Source organism: Takifugu rubripes, chromosome 20, assembly GCF_901000725.2.
Source record: "Takifugu rubripes chromosome 20, fTakRub1.2, whole genome shotgun sequence".
NCBI lineage: Eukaryota > Metazoa > Chordata > Actinopteri > Tetraodontiformes > Tetraodontidae > Takifugu > Takifugu rubripes.
Window position 1 is genome coordinate 13350880 of NC_042304.1, and position 13684 is coordinate 13364563.

General features: G+C 45.9%; 1 protein-coding gene across 2 annotated transcripts; it reads right to left on the minus strand.

Annotated features, from left to right (window-relative positions):
• Nucleotides 1–268: 268 nt before the first annotated feature.
• Nucleotides 269–12019, minus strand: acsbg2 (acyl-CoA synthetase bubblegum family member 2). 2 transcript variants are annotated; one of them, XM_011619372.2, is made up of 15 exons: nt 11896–12019; nt 6983–7112; nt 6710–6831; nt 5226–5497; nt 5061–5149; nt 4176–4296; nt 3545–3625; nt 3315–3464; nt 2997–3173; nt 2717–2898; nt 2394–2636; nt 2098–2315; nt 1876–2015; nt 1336–1582; nt 269–1257 (listed from the first exon to the last, which is right to left on the minus strand). In XM_011619372.2, exons 2-15 carry the CDS (start codon nt 7087–7089, stop codon nt 1142–1144), a joined length of 2265 nt encoding a protein of 754 aa, XP_011617674.2. In that variant the 5' UTR covers nt 7090–7112; nt 11896–12019; the 3' UTR covers nt 269–1141. The 2 variants fall into 2 exon arrangements, with proteins under 2 accessions (XP_011617674.2, XP_011617673.2); XM_011619371.2 differs by lacking the exon at nt 11896–12019 and adding an exon at nt 9385–9550.
• Between the last annotated feature and the right edge of the window lie 1665 nt (nt 12020–13684).

Here is a 13684-nt window from a genome sequence, read left to right on the forward strand (position 1 = left end):
TCCAGTAAGTGTCACGGCAAGGGAAGGGACTATTTGATGAGGCGGATCAATAAAATGTGATGTGGTGGCTGCTCAGGGGCGAAGGAATTCCAGTCGTCAGACCTCAAGTGTCTTCAAATTCGGGCATATTTGATTTTATTTAAGCCCGTCAAGTTATTTTAACCGATCGCAATGAATTTGTGTTCCATGGACTTGTCATGGACATTTTTTGTCACTCAGCTCAGAAGCTAAAGGACACATCCTTCAGTAAAGAGGCCGGCACCGATCGTCCGCTTGGATAACTTTATTTCATAACCGATTAAACATTCACAGCACCGATGTTGCGCAATAGTTTCAGATCAGGTGAATCCAGTCTCCTGCTGGGAGGTCAGGTGAGGCACAACACCAGTAGCAAGGGGTCACTTTTGTTCACAGCTTTACAGAGAAACGCATCCCAATCATGAATCACCGTCATTTCCTTCCTATTAGAAAAGACTTAAACCTGAACTTCGATCAGCAAACCTTCAGTTTCACCCGTCCATGCTACAAATACCTACGATATGTTTATTTACAGATCATTCGTGAAGGTCAGCTCTTCGGAGTGCAGCGGCCTCTTTGACTACTCTGGCAGAGGTGAAGATCCGCAGGGAGCGAGGATGTAGTCCCAGGGTCGAATCCATGAACATATTTGGTTAAATTTACACAAATCTATGTACATTTCCTCATAAAATGTCTCAGTAAATGAGTTTTTCTTTGAAGAAAAAAAAAAATTCAATTAAGACAAAGATGATGTAGGTACAACATATTTACAGGAACCAACCCGTCATTTGCAAAAAAAAAATATGGCTTGAAAAAAAAAGGGTTAGCTGTTTGCTCATTCCTTGAACACGGATGTTTTTTTTTTCCTCTTACAAAGTCCTGCTAAAAATGCATTCCAGGCTCGTTTGGCTCAAAGCAACTTTGGCAGACTCACAATAAATAAAAACAATGTTAGACGAGTGTTCAAGTAAAGCAGCGCAGGAAAACACAGCTGTCATCCAAATAAATAACATTTCTTTGATATCATGAAGCAATGTTACAGATTTTCTTCAGTGAAACACAGCTGAACCGACAGAAGGCAATTATGACATCAAGGGGGAGGTAAAAGGGAACCTGGGGGCATCTATTTGGGCAACGGGTCGTTTGGGGTCAAAGGAGTGGCCACTTCCTTATAAAACTCCTCGATTTCCTCTTTGTATATCTTCAGCGCCTCCGGCCTCTTCAGCTTCATTGTCGGCCCTGCGTGGCCAGAATTCAGCCCGTCAACCCACATTTGTGTTCAGAACCGACTGGTCGGGAATAAAACGCGGCACTCACCCAGCTCTCCGCTGGTGATGGAGAAGTCCCGGCCCAGGACGGTCCACTTCTGAATGCGCTGAGCGTTGGAGGCCGACTTCTCGTTGACTCTGTTGATCCCTTCCTGAATGGCGGCGTAGACGGCCCGATCCTGGCTGCCCGTGATCTCGGACACACGGGTGGCTTTGCTGCCCAGTCTGCGGCAGAACTCGATGGCCTCCGGGGTCATCTCGTCCTCTGGCTCGCCTGACTCGGCGTTAAGATTGGACTGGAGAGTGAAAAAGAACAAAAGTTAGGACGATTTACAAGTAACACTATTCACCACTAGATGGCAGCACGAATGCATAAACGTCAGTATCAGAAACCGAATTCTGATTCCGTTCTCCATGTTCTAAGGTGCCCTCCTCTCCTCTAAACCAAACAGAACCACGTTTGATGTAAAAATGGATCAAAAATACTGCCCCCCCCAACCCGCAACTACATGGGCAGCTTTACAAACCTGTCAAAGGGATTGGGGTTCTACTGGGGTTCCGGTTCTACACGTACGGCCTCTGGACTAACCTTAATGGTGAGCAGCATGGACAGGAACTTCCTCTTGTCTCCGATCAACATGGCGTTACTGATCAATGGCACCGCTTCCTTCACCGCATCCTCGATGGGGACAGGAGGGATGTTTTCTCCACCCGCTGTGATGATCAGCTCTAAAGGACAAATGGCAAGGACGCATAAAGTAACAGATTCTAAAAAGGAGAAAATGAGGCTGAAGAAGAAAGGAAACAAGACCTTTAATCCTCCCAGTGATGAAGAGGAATCCATTCTGGTCTTGTTTGCCCAGGTCACCAGAGTGCAGCCAGCCCTCTGAATCGAGAGCCTCCTCGGTCTTTTCGGGCATGTTGAGGTAACCCATAAACACGTGGCGGCCCCAGAAACAGATTTCACCGACTCCGTCCTCGTCCGGATTGTGCAGCTTTGTCTTACATCCAGGAAGCGCGACCCCGCAGCTGTAGGAGGAAACCACATTTAAAGTCACCTGATGAAACCACGCGTCACCTCCGTTTTAAAGCAACGTGGGAACGTACCTGGTGAGCTTGAAGGCTTCGGGGATGGAGATGGTGTGAGGTCCGCTGCTCTCGCTCATGCCGTAGAGCTCGTAGAGTGGAATGTCCAGACTGAGGAAGAATTCCAGGGTGTCTTTGGTGATGGGAGCAGCGCCCGTGTAGCACTTGGTGCAGCGATCCAGCCCCAGGGCCTTGCGCACTTTTTTGAACACGAGCTTTTTGGCTATTTGATAGCTGAGAGATGTCTGGCCCGTTGCTCCACTCCTGAGAGACACAAACCAGTTCAATCCCCACATTGTGCTCACTTGAATTAACATAAATATTCAGCCATGACAGGAACGTACTGGTTCATCCTGGCCATATTATTATGCAGGCCCACGTCTTTGGCCCAGGCGGCCACCTTCCTGCGCACGGCCGAAGACTTGGCGCCCACGGCCTTCATCCTCTCCTGCATCTTCTCCCAAACACGCGGGACACCCATGAAGGCTGTGGGACGCACCTCCTTCATGGTGTTTACCAGGGAGCCCTGAGAGAACCGAGCACAAACCCAGGCGTGTTAGTCCCGTCCGCACCGCCGGATCAGCGGTAGCTTTGTGTGGGTTCGGGGTTCCCCTTCGATCTCACCTTCAGCGCGTCCGGCTGGGCGAAGTGCGTCAGCCCACCGACTCTCATGGTGATCCACATGTCCACCATCTGAGCGGCGATGTGGCTAAGAGGAAGGTAGCTGACCACCACTTCCTGAGACACGGTGGCGTCCGCCAGACGCACGTGAGAGATGGTAGAGAGCGCCGTCCACATTAGCTGGGGGGGGGGGGAATACAACAAAACAGCCAAAATTAACTCACAAAGGTTCAGAAACTGGCCCGGAACTGAAAAGACCATCTTCAATTAGCCTCCAATAGCCAATGAGTGGTCGGCGTCCACCTGTCTACTGCGACTCACGTTGTCATGGCTGAGCATGACTCCTTTGGGCTGTCCTGTCGTTCCTGAGGTGTAGATGAGCGTGCAGCATTGGTTGGGCTTCTGGCTGGAGATGATGGCGTCGAGGGGTGCGTCAGGCTCGTTCTGTCCCAGCTCCATGAACTCTGCCCACTGGAGTCCAAGTCAAACCAGGTCAAGCATCCAGCTCCCGACCTCTCTCCCGATGTGTCGTATGTGGTGGGCGTTCTTACCGAGTACAGATTGGGCCTCTTCTCTTTCAGTGCATCTTTGTACTGGACGATAGCTTTTAGGTGTGGTAGCTGGTCTTCAACCTACCAACACGGGAAGAACCAAAGTCAACTCAACAAAACCACCCAATTATGCCAGTTTAGGCAGAAAATAACCACTGCTTTGATCACTCGCTGCTTCCTCAGAGATCGGGTTAAAATGTAAAAGGGAACCAAGTGAGAGGTCACAGCAGCAGACAGAATTTACTGTCAAATGTGGCGCAACGTGTGTGGGCTGGTCTTTTTTCTTTATTTTGGGGGGAGTCCAGTCTGCTAACATATTTCTCCACACTCTGCATGTTGTAACAGACAAGATCGATACATGGTTCTTAGCTCAGTGGGGTGAGAGGAAACAAAAATGGTGCAAATGTTTTCCCAGCATTGACTCGGCTGATAAAACGCATCATTATCACCGATGAGGTGACAACACGCAGCACATCACGCAGAGCCCTGACGGCTCACGAGACTTTCTCCAGTGTGAGATAAACAACGTCATATCTTATCTGAAGAATGTGTATCCTGATAATGCAGAATATCCTGATAACGCAGCATCCTGTGTCATTTTAAAGATGCGTTGGATGCACCCAGGCCTCACCTGAAGAATCTTCTGCAGCTGTTTGTGGTTCTCCACCACGATGATGTTGGCCTTGCAGTTTTCTGCGACGTACTGACACGCTTCCGGAGAGTTGGTGGTGTAGATGCCCACTGCGAACCCACTGAACAGGAAGGACAGGAAGGAGAGGATTAAGCCCAGCGAGAGCCCACCGCTGTTCAGATCCGTCCCCTCCAGGTCCCCCCGAGTTCATGACTGTTTACAGAGATCAGCAGCAAACCTCAGTCCACTTCTCAACTGAAACTCGCTGCGCTGCGCTGGACCAGGACCAGGACCGGCTTGACAGGTCGTTAGCGGTGTCAATACATTCTTAGCGAAGGAAGGTGTGGGAAACGGAGGAATCCACGAACAATAGCAGCATATATGCGCTCGCTCACACCAGGAGGCTTTCTGCCGTCTCCAGACGAAGGGCGTGTGTTAATCGTGCGTAAACAAACTTTATCTTCGCAATAAATTCCTGCTGTCAAGTGGCGACTTCACAGCTTCAATTAGACGCACGTCTGAAGGCCACGTGATTATCGATCTAACGAATTCCAGGACAAGACCTTATGACCTTAGATCATTAATTAAATGACCTTTATTGGTTTTATTTTAGCTCATGCCAATTATTTGCATAACCGTGGTTAGCGGTGACCATCTGAACGCGACCGCCGACATAACAGATGAGTTTTAGCTCTGCTGGATGCAGCAAGATGAGAGCAGGAGTTTTCTGGTGTCCATGATCAAAGGTTCGGTTATCTAATCTGTCAGACGCCGGTCACGGTTCGTCGACTTGCGTCATCCTTTTGTGCAAGATAACGCTCCCCCAGTTTGTGCAACCGTGTCGCAACCCCACAGCTGAGAGGAGACGAGGACACGGACACTCACCCCGCCAAAATGGCGCCGATGTCGGAGATGAACCACTCGGCCGAGTTGAAGCCCAGGATCCCGACGCCGTGGCAACGCTCCAAACCGAGCTGCAGAGACGGAACGTTTTAAGGAATAGCTCCTACACACAACAATGCTAGTGGTTCAATGCCCAAACGCCGGTACCTTCAGGAAGCTCTTGGCGGCGGTGCGGCAGGTTTGGTAGTACTCTCTGTAGTTCAGCCTCTTCAGCTGCTGCCCGTCTTTCCAGCTCAGGGCTGTATAGTCCCCAAAGCGCTTCACAGCTGAGGTGAACACCTGGTGGATGGTCACGGGCGGCTCGGCGCTCAAGCCAGAATCTCCCATCCTCAGTTTCACCTCTGCTTCCCCCCGAGTGGTCCACAGCCCCGACTCGCCTGCTGCCGGCACCGACAGCGAGTTTGGGCGCTCAGCTTTCTCTACAGGAAATGAAATTTTTTTTAAAATAAAACGGTAAGGAGGGTTGTAACGAGACTTTGATGAACGCTTTCGTGAGAAAATAGCGGAACTACTTTTTTGAAGGACCCTCGTACAGCCGAGACCGTCAGTCTGAGGAGGCCCCAGATACTAAAGTGGGAATATTGTTCATTAAAGAAAGAATCTGAGCCTGAAACGAGAAGTTCTTAATCCTCTAAAGTCAAAGTTGATTGTAGCACAAACCCGCTTTGCAGCGCATTATTGTTCACTTATGATGTCATCAATCCCCATTAATTACAAACCTACTTTCAGAAAGAACATTCGTCTGCCTCCACGCAGCTAAAACAAGCGTGCTGATGGTTGCTATGTATGAACCTGGTCACCTGGACACCAGCACGCTGACCTTTCATTCAACTTCAATAACTTAAGTAAACTGCAAGCTTGTTTGTCATCTGAGCACCTCGCTGCTTTAAACAGCACCTGGATTTGGGATCGGTACGACATTCTAAGATTTATGTGGACAACAGAAGAGAAATGGTGACTGTGCCTCTTGTTTTCAGTATTTTACCTTGTAACATTTTATATTTCTGTAGTTTAATTTATATAGTTAATGAATTTCTTTCTATAGTTAATAGAAGAAACACAGTTAAAACTAATATTAGAGAAATACAGGCTCTTACAAGGGGCTTTGATCATAGAGAACCTTACTGAACGTCTCTCAGAGTGCTTTTTTTCTCGTTTTATTACCGAAATAACCGCTACAGGATAATTTCAGGACTCAGTTTATGCGAATAAAAACGTGGCCAAATGCAAATACAGCCTGATGGGAGAGCAGCGAGGATAATCTCCCAACCTGCAGGATGTATTTATAACCACAGCTCTGTTCCCAGATAAAGTCAGCACCACGTCTTGATTGTAGTGAACAATATTGAAATTAAATTTACTTTAACGGAAGCGCCGTTTTCCCTCTGCTGACTCAAACAGGAAGGAATTTCAGCGAGAGGGGGGGGCAGGAAAAGGAACACCTCTACGTCCTGCCAGAGAATGTCTGAACTTCATTTTGGCCCACTTCCTCAGATAAAACCCTTTTTTTTGCTGCCGACCTCAGACACAAAGGCCTTCACGGTGCTTCCAGCCCAGGGTAGCGCTACCCCGACACTAATCTAAAGAACAAATAAAGTCAGGTGAGCTGGTGGCAGGTTCACCGCTCTCACCTGTTAGTGCGGTGGAGCCGCGCTCAGCAGGGACCGCCGCCATCTCAGAGAAGCGAGCGGCTTCGTTACGTGCGCAGATCTCTTCTTCCCTCTCCCCGGTGGACTCCTCCTCTGAAGACTCACTGTAGTCAAGGCAGAGAGCAACAGATGGAACTCGGATCTCCGTCACTTCAGATCAGCCATACGAGGGAAAACCGCCAACACGGCAATAAATGTTGGGCTGCACGTCAACCATCTGGAGGTGACCGGCAGCAACAGGTGCTGCGGACTCACTTTGCAGTGTCCGCGATGCCGTCGTCGAGGGACGCCGCACTGTCTCCCTTGGTTGTCCCCAGGAGGCCGCCGGCTCTGGGAGGCTCGATCACAACAGGCTCAGACATGGCGGTGGGCTCACAGTCCGTCACTGAAGGAAAATAAAGACATCACACAATTGAGTTTTTGTCCCCCTCCCTCTCAAAATACTGTTTTCTCTACAGATAAAAACAGAGTTGGGTTTGAATCATTCCACATTCCTCCGACAGACATCAGACTTTCTCAACGACCGAGTTAAGACCGAACCGAGCGAAGATGACCGATTTCCGCCTGGATCTTAACACACCAACATGTGACGGCGGGCGGCTTCTAGCGCTCACACGACTCGCTCATGACGGTCACACATTTATGGCCAGGACTGTCTTCACGTCACATTTCTGCTTTTTCTCTTGTTTAATTTCCAAACTAAATTGCCATGGTTTGCACAGCTGTAAAGATGTGCACAATTAGTTTATTATTCATAAGATCCAGCCGAGATAAATGGCAGACATTTAAAATGCTGCTTCTCTTGGTCGTTCATGATGGTTAAAGACGAGGAAGCCAGCACCACCGTATCGAGGCAACCTGCACCTCAATGACACGCCTGCTCGTCTAAACGATCTTAATGAGCCCAGCTCGTTGTGTCAAGTGGGCTGAAAACACATACCAGCGGCTATTGTGGAAGCAGCTTATCCTAACCAGACTTTCAGCCGCAATTGAGCTTGGTCAAGTGGAAAGAAACCGGTTCCACTGGGGTCAGAGGGCAGGGAGAAACGCGCTTCCCATCGCGTGTTGGACACATGCTCGAGAAACAACACACATACAGCACACACCGTTTGGAAGACTGTAAACGCTGTTGCGCAGAGAGAAAAATCACTTCTGACGCGATGTGGCGAGAGCCAGCTGATGCCAGGACTCAGAACCGATGAGACAAGTGTCACGGTACGACGTGGCCGCCGGACACGTGGACAAACAAAGCTGCCATTTTAGCGTTGCTGCTCGGCTGCAGACGCCGACGTGGTTTCAGTTTCCAGCGGCAGCGAAGAGAGACGACTATAAACATGCTGGTGGTGGGGACGAAGATTAAACGCTTCATCTGGCACGCAGACGCGAGGGTCAGGAGATGGGAAAGTTGGGGGGGGGGGGGGGGGGGCAGGGTGACACTGGGGAAAAGGTTGGGCCCTTTTAACATGACTGTTGACAAATATAACCTCAAGAGTCAGACTGGAAAAGGTCCTGGGGGAGTGGTGCGCTGCTTCTTCATCTCAAATCATTCTGGTCTGATGACCTGGCATCACACGCGACACGTTTGTAGAAACGTAGCAAAAAAAAGGGCTCATTGAGCTCCGCGGGGACGGCCCCATGTGGTTCAGAGGCTTCACATTTTGCTCGGCAGGAGAATCCGATGATGCAAATGTCTGGTGCATCTTTGACGGACGATGAGAAAGAGAAAGAAGAGTCCAATTCGGTCTCTGACACGACCGCATTCATGCAAAGTGGGAGGAATTATGAATATGGGGCAGAGTCTAGTGTTGCACCAGATGTTACAGAGGGGCTACAACAGTTGGGGAGACACAACGTTCAGAGATCACGTTTCTGTCCGCACAGCCAATCACAACACAGGAATGCTTCACCCCTGAATCCCTCATGGAGAACACCCCATCATCATGTCTGTCGACCACAGCTACGGTAGTCGTGTCAAACAGCACAGCATCTCCCTTCCGTTTTCTGTCCGTGTGCCTCGATCTGCTCCCCCCAAACATCCCAAATCACACGCTGATTGATGGCGCTGCGATCCACGCCGCCTCGGCCAGCTGCCACAGTTCACGACTGGGCGTGATCCTCCGCATCCACAGAACATCCGTCATTATTTTCACCAAATATGTAGCAAAATGCGGGGGATTCCCCCCCCCCCCCCTCGATGCAATTTTTTTTTTAATTTATTTTTTCCATATATAAAGATATGCTGGTTAAATCAGGCATGTCAGCAGGCTGGGTTACACCCTAAAAGAATATATAGGTTTGGGTTACACCCTTCTGCAGACGTCTACTCGTTGCGGCTTCACGTTGCAATGTATCACATTTTACTTCGCATTTAACTAATAAATTATTAAATTAGTAATCACCACTGCCTTCTAATTAGGCTCAATATGAGCTCAGTTTGATTATTATGTCCAAGTCAAAGTATAACCCGGGGACCACGGTTTTAGAGATTAAATACGGCAATTTATTCAAAATATAGTGTTTAATATGTTAGTTTGATTCAATTATGTGTATAAAATATATACGTAATCAAACCGTTCCGAGAAGATGAAGCTGGAAGTGAAACCTGAAAAGGGCCATCGTCACAAAATACATACAATTATTAATCAGATAATACTCACATTTCATTGTTGTGAATGTACTCTTTTCTCCGACTTAAACAAATTACAGAAACGTTTTTTAAAATGATAGTTCGACGTTAAACGACACGTTGCCCGGTTTTTCTACAATAGCGTTAGTTACCCTTCATTCAAACACCAGCCGGCCCGGTTAGTCCCGCCCCCTTAAAACCCCACCCATACAGGCATCTCGTTTCCTGTCCAGAAAACCCACCCACCGAGCGATCTGATTGGCTGAAATCGCTCACACCACAAGCGTCATCTTCCTTATAAGGTCCTGCAAGGGAGGATGGGGGAGGAAGTGGCGGTAAAGGAAATACGCCCCCCCCACCACACACACACACACACACACACACAAACAAACTCTCTCTCTCTCTCTCTTTTTCGGGTGAGGTTACTTTCGGCCACAGGTTCCTTACTTCTGTATCTGATTATTAGTGTGACCTGCAGTTATAAAATCTTGAGGCCACGCCCACTACACCCTCACCGTGACCTTTAATTATCCAATGTTTGATTTTGGAATTAAGTCACAAAACTGTGAAATATATTATAATTTCTGTCTGGATGTGCACGCTGGTTCTGGTCTAGCTCTATGTCATGAGGATTCATGACCTTTTCTTGAATAAATTCACATCTGCCAACAATTTAAAGTATAAAGATTTCCTACTACAGCATTAATGGAACCGCTTTGCTTGGTATGTTTTCTGTGAAAATAGCAGCAACAGACAACTAATTTGTCATCTATGTGAATGGATGCATATGTGCTGTGTTGCAATGTATTCTGAGCTGGTTTACATTGCAACGGATAGGTGCTACAAAAGCCAAAGCTCTGGAAATTTATGAACGTTTCTGCAACAGGGAAATTCCGCAACTTAAAAAGTTTATGGCGAGTCTCATTTTAACCGTCAAATTACAGCGATCTGACTGTCTGACAGGCCGGTCCTGTACTTCTCGTTTCATTTGGCATGGAGAACAGAGTGGAGTGGTTTAAAGAGAACTTCAACAATAAATTCCTTTGCCACCATCCAGTATGGCACTTGTGTTAAACTGTAACACAAGTGACTTATTTGACAGGAACATTTACACATTCATAGTTTAACAGCTAGGTTAAGCAGTGCAATCAAGGAAGCAGGAAGTGCTTACAGACCCTAAATTGTACTAAATGAGTTCGCTCATTTTAATCAAAGCCGAATTTTACTGACTTTATTTGAAACCGCTCACTCTTTGACTCAGCAGTTCCATCCACATGCTTATAAAACTGTTGAGCTAAAAATGTAAATGCACACAGTTGTAGATCAAAATACGCCTTCTAAAGATAATTTACCAGCCTAACCAGTTTCCTAATAGATAAAAATAGCAGCGTTTGGAAGGCTGCAAATATTTCATGCACACGTGAATTTTGTAAATATGTGTCATTGTAAATATGTGGAAAGACCAAGCTCAGCCAATAGCTGTACAAGACGAAACCCTACAGCTAACACACCACAGCGTCACGTGACAGTCGGCAGCCAGCTGATCGCCTCTGCACATGCGTGAGTGTTGAGCTGCTGCAGGATGTGTTTGGTGCTCATGCATCCATGCACGGGGGGGTTACTGTGGGTCACTGACATCCACACTCCCGTCCCTCTCCGCTGGGACTGCTGCAGTGCTGTGATTATATCTGATGCTTTAGCATAACAATTAGATTTTTAATCAGACGAGAAGTGCGTAAAGCAAGCAAAAAAAAAATCTATGATTCACTTTGCGACAAAAGAAAAAAAATATAAAACAAATATTAGACAGCAATCTAACCGAAGGCGCCAGGAGCTGGCTAGTAACCGTTAAAAAAATAGTTATAATACTAAAGAAATATTTATTATAGATCTAGTATTTTTATGTATTATTCATTTGAGTTTGTAGACATTAAGGAAAGTCTCTTTAAAGGAGAGGGAAGTACTACAGGTGATAGCAGAATGCAGCATGAGTAAATTAACTCTAAAATGTCTCAACTACACAGAATAAAAAAACCCCAAAACATTTAAATTACTCAAATTAAAGCCCGAAAGTCTCAGTAAAATCTATATTTTTTAAATTTATTTAAGCAATCTAGATTAATTGCAGAACAAAGACAAAAAAACCCCAAAACATTTAAATTACTCAAATTAAAGCCCAAAAGTCTCAGTAAAATCTATATTTTTTAAATTTATTTAAGCAATCTAGATTAATTGCAGAACAAAGACAAAAAAAAAACCAAAACATTTAAATTACTCAAATTAAAGCCCGAAAGTCTCAGTAAAATCTATATTTTTTAAATTTATTTAAGCAATCTAGATTAATTGCAGAACAAAGCTGTGAAGAAAAAGTGCAAAAACAGGACCCTTGAACCTGTCATTGTATCGTTAGTTGGGGTAATAAACGTGTCATTTTGTTTCTTTCTTCTTAATAGCTGCTCTTGAAGGTACTGGAGGTAACATTAATCCGATTGCACAAACAGGGGAAAGACTACAATGGTTAGTCATGGGTATTGTGACTTACCACAAGAAGAGGCTCTCTTAAACAAGCGTGTCTGATGGGACCTGCACCAACCGAATGACTTGTAAACTGTCCTGTCATTGCCAGAGGGTCAAATCCAGGTTGAGCTGCATTTAACTGCGGCTTTGTCCCTGCCTCTTCCTCCTCTGTTTGGGTTTATGGCTGTTGCCATTGACACCTTTATGACATCAGGCTCGGCCATTTCCTCTCAGGTTCACTCCGTTCACCCCAGAGCTCAGTGTTCTTAAAAACAAAAACTAACCACAGAACACACGGTAACACATTTCAACCATGAAAAACAAAACCGGTGCACTAAAAGGTGCATAGGTGAGAGGTACAGAAGCTTAAAACCGTCATCTTTGAGAGCGTTTATAGGCAGCACGTCTTTGACTACAGTCACTGTTATAGCATACACGGTAGCATATGAGGTTTCGTCTAACCTTTAGCCATCATGATTGTTATGGGTAAAAGCAGAAGAAGGATCCTCCTGTATGAGCCTGGTCCTGCTCAAGGTTTCGTCATGTTGAAAGGGACTCTTGGGGGACCAGCTCTGGGTTTCAGCAAAGCCCCTGGAGACAATATTGTTCGCAACAGACCCTTCATAAAACAGTTAAGCTGATTTAAACTTATGAATCCAATTAAATGTACAAAATTTCTGTTCCTGTTTTCAGGCATATGCTTTTAATACATATCAATTGTAGGAAGTGATCCATTTTTGCACAAAAAGAAGAAGACTGGAAATTTGATTTTGAATGTCATTGTTTTAAGAATGCACGTCACTAATTTCATTTAGATTCTTGGGGAAAAAAAGTGCAACTGTGAGAAGGTGATTGTAAACCCTAGAACATTACAATTATTTTAATAAAGCCTAGTAATTATTTTCCTTTGTGTTCACCATGTTTCAATAGCTGCTAAGACCCAATTAGGACCTGATTACAATCAGTTTTTGTTTTTATTCTGGTCTTTGCTGCCACCATGTGGTGAAGAACTGTATCGCAAAAACGCGCTCTGTACGCTTAGCAGTAAAAATGAGGGAAAATAGTAGATATTAAAATATCTACATGCAAGTAACTTGATTCGTTTGTTTTCTTTACAAAAAGTAATGTAGTAAGATATAATATTGTTTTACAAGAGGATAAAAAATGTATAATGCGCAGGGAGCATTGTCGTTGTAGAGTTGGCCAAGAAGTAAAAACACAATATAGGCCACAATCGAGTTATCTGGAACGATTTTATCCTTAAAGAAGGCTTTAGGAAACTTTGGAAAATCGTGTGTTCAACCTTTAAAAGTGATGATGGATGACTGAGAATCTACACAGACATGATGGATGATGTCACAGCTTTTTTTAAATGATGCTGATATGTTAATCAAATTGCATTGCCCTACTCAAATAAATAGTAAATAGTAATTGTTGCAATGTAACACCTGCTGGCGCAGCACTGACCCAGGTGTCCCTGCGTGCTGATCTGATTGGTGCAGGATATGGCCATAAGGGCTAATCGATTAACTGTCTATATATACGATTCCGTTTAAACTGGAATGGATTAATCTGTATATTTGCCGGGCCTGAAACAGCAAATTAAGCTTATAAATAGTTGATGGATGATATGACATCACCTCAGAGGCCCGCACAGAATGGGTGGATGGGTTTAACCGGTGACCACCATTTCCTCCAGTTTCAGTGGCGAATATCGCCCCCTACCGGCCCAGTCCCCTCATGGCTCCAGTGGGCGGGGCTTTGGTTAATTTGGCCTCTCCCTTCCACAGTGAGAGCCCTGACGTAGGCAGTAA

What these genes read in the sequence shown, in the direction of transcription:
- acsbg2 (XM_011619371.2), bottom strand. An exon ending in AATATGGCCAGGATGAACCA is followed by an intron (nt 2,637 to 2,716) that starts GTACGTTCCTGT and finishes TGTGTCTCTCAG; the next exon opens with GAGTGGAGCAACGGGCCAGA. An exon ending in CATCACCAGCGGAGAGCTGG is followed by an intron (nt 1,258 to 1,335) that starts GTGAGTGCCGCG and finishes CTGGCCACGCAG; the next exon opens with GGCCGACAATGAAGCTGAAG.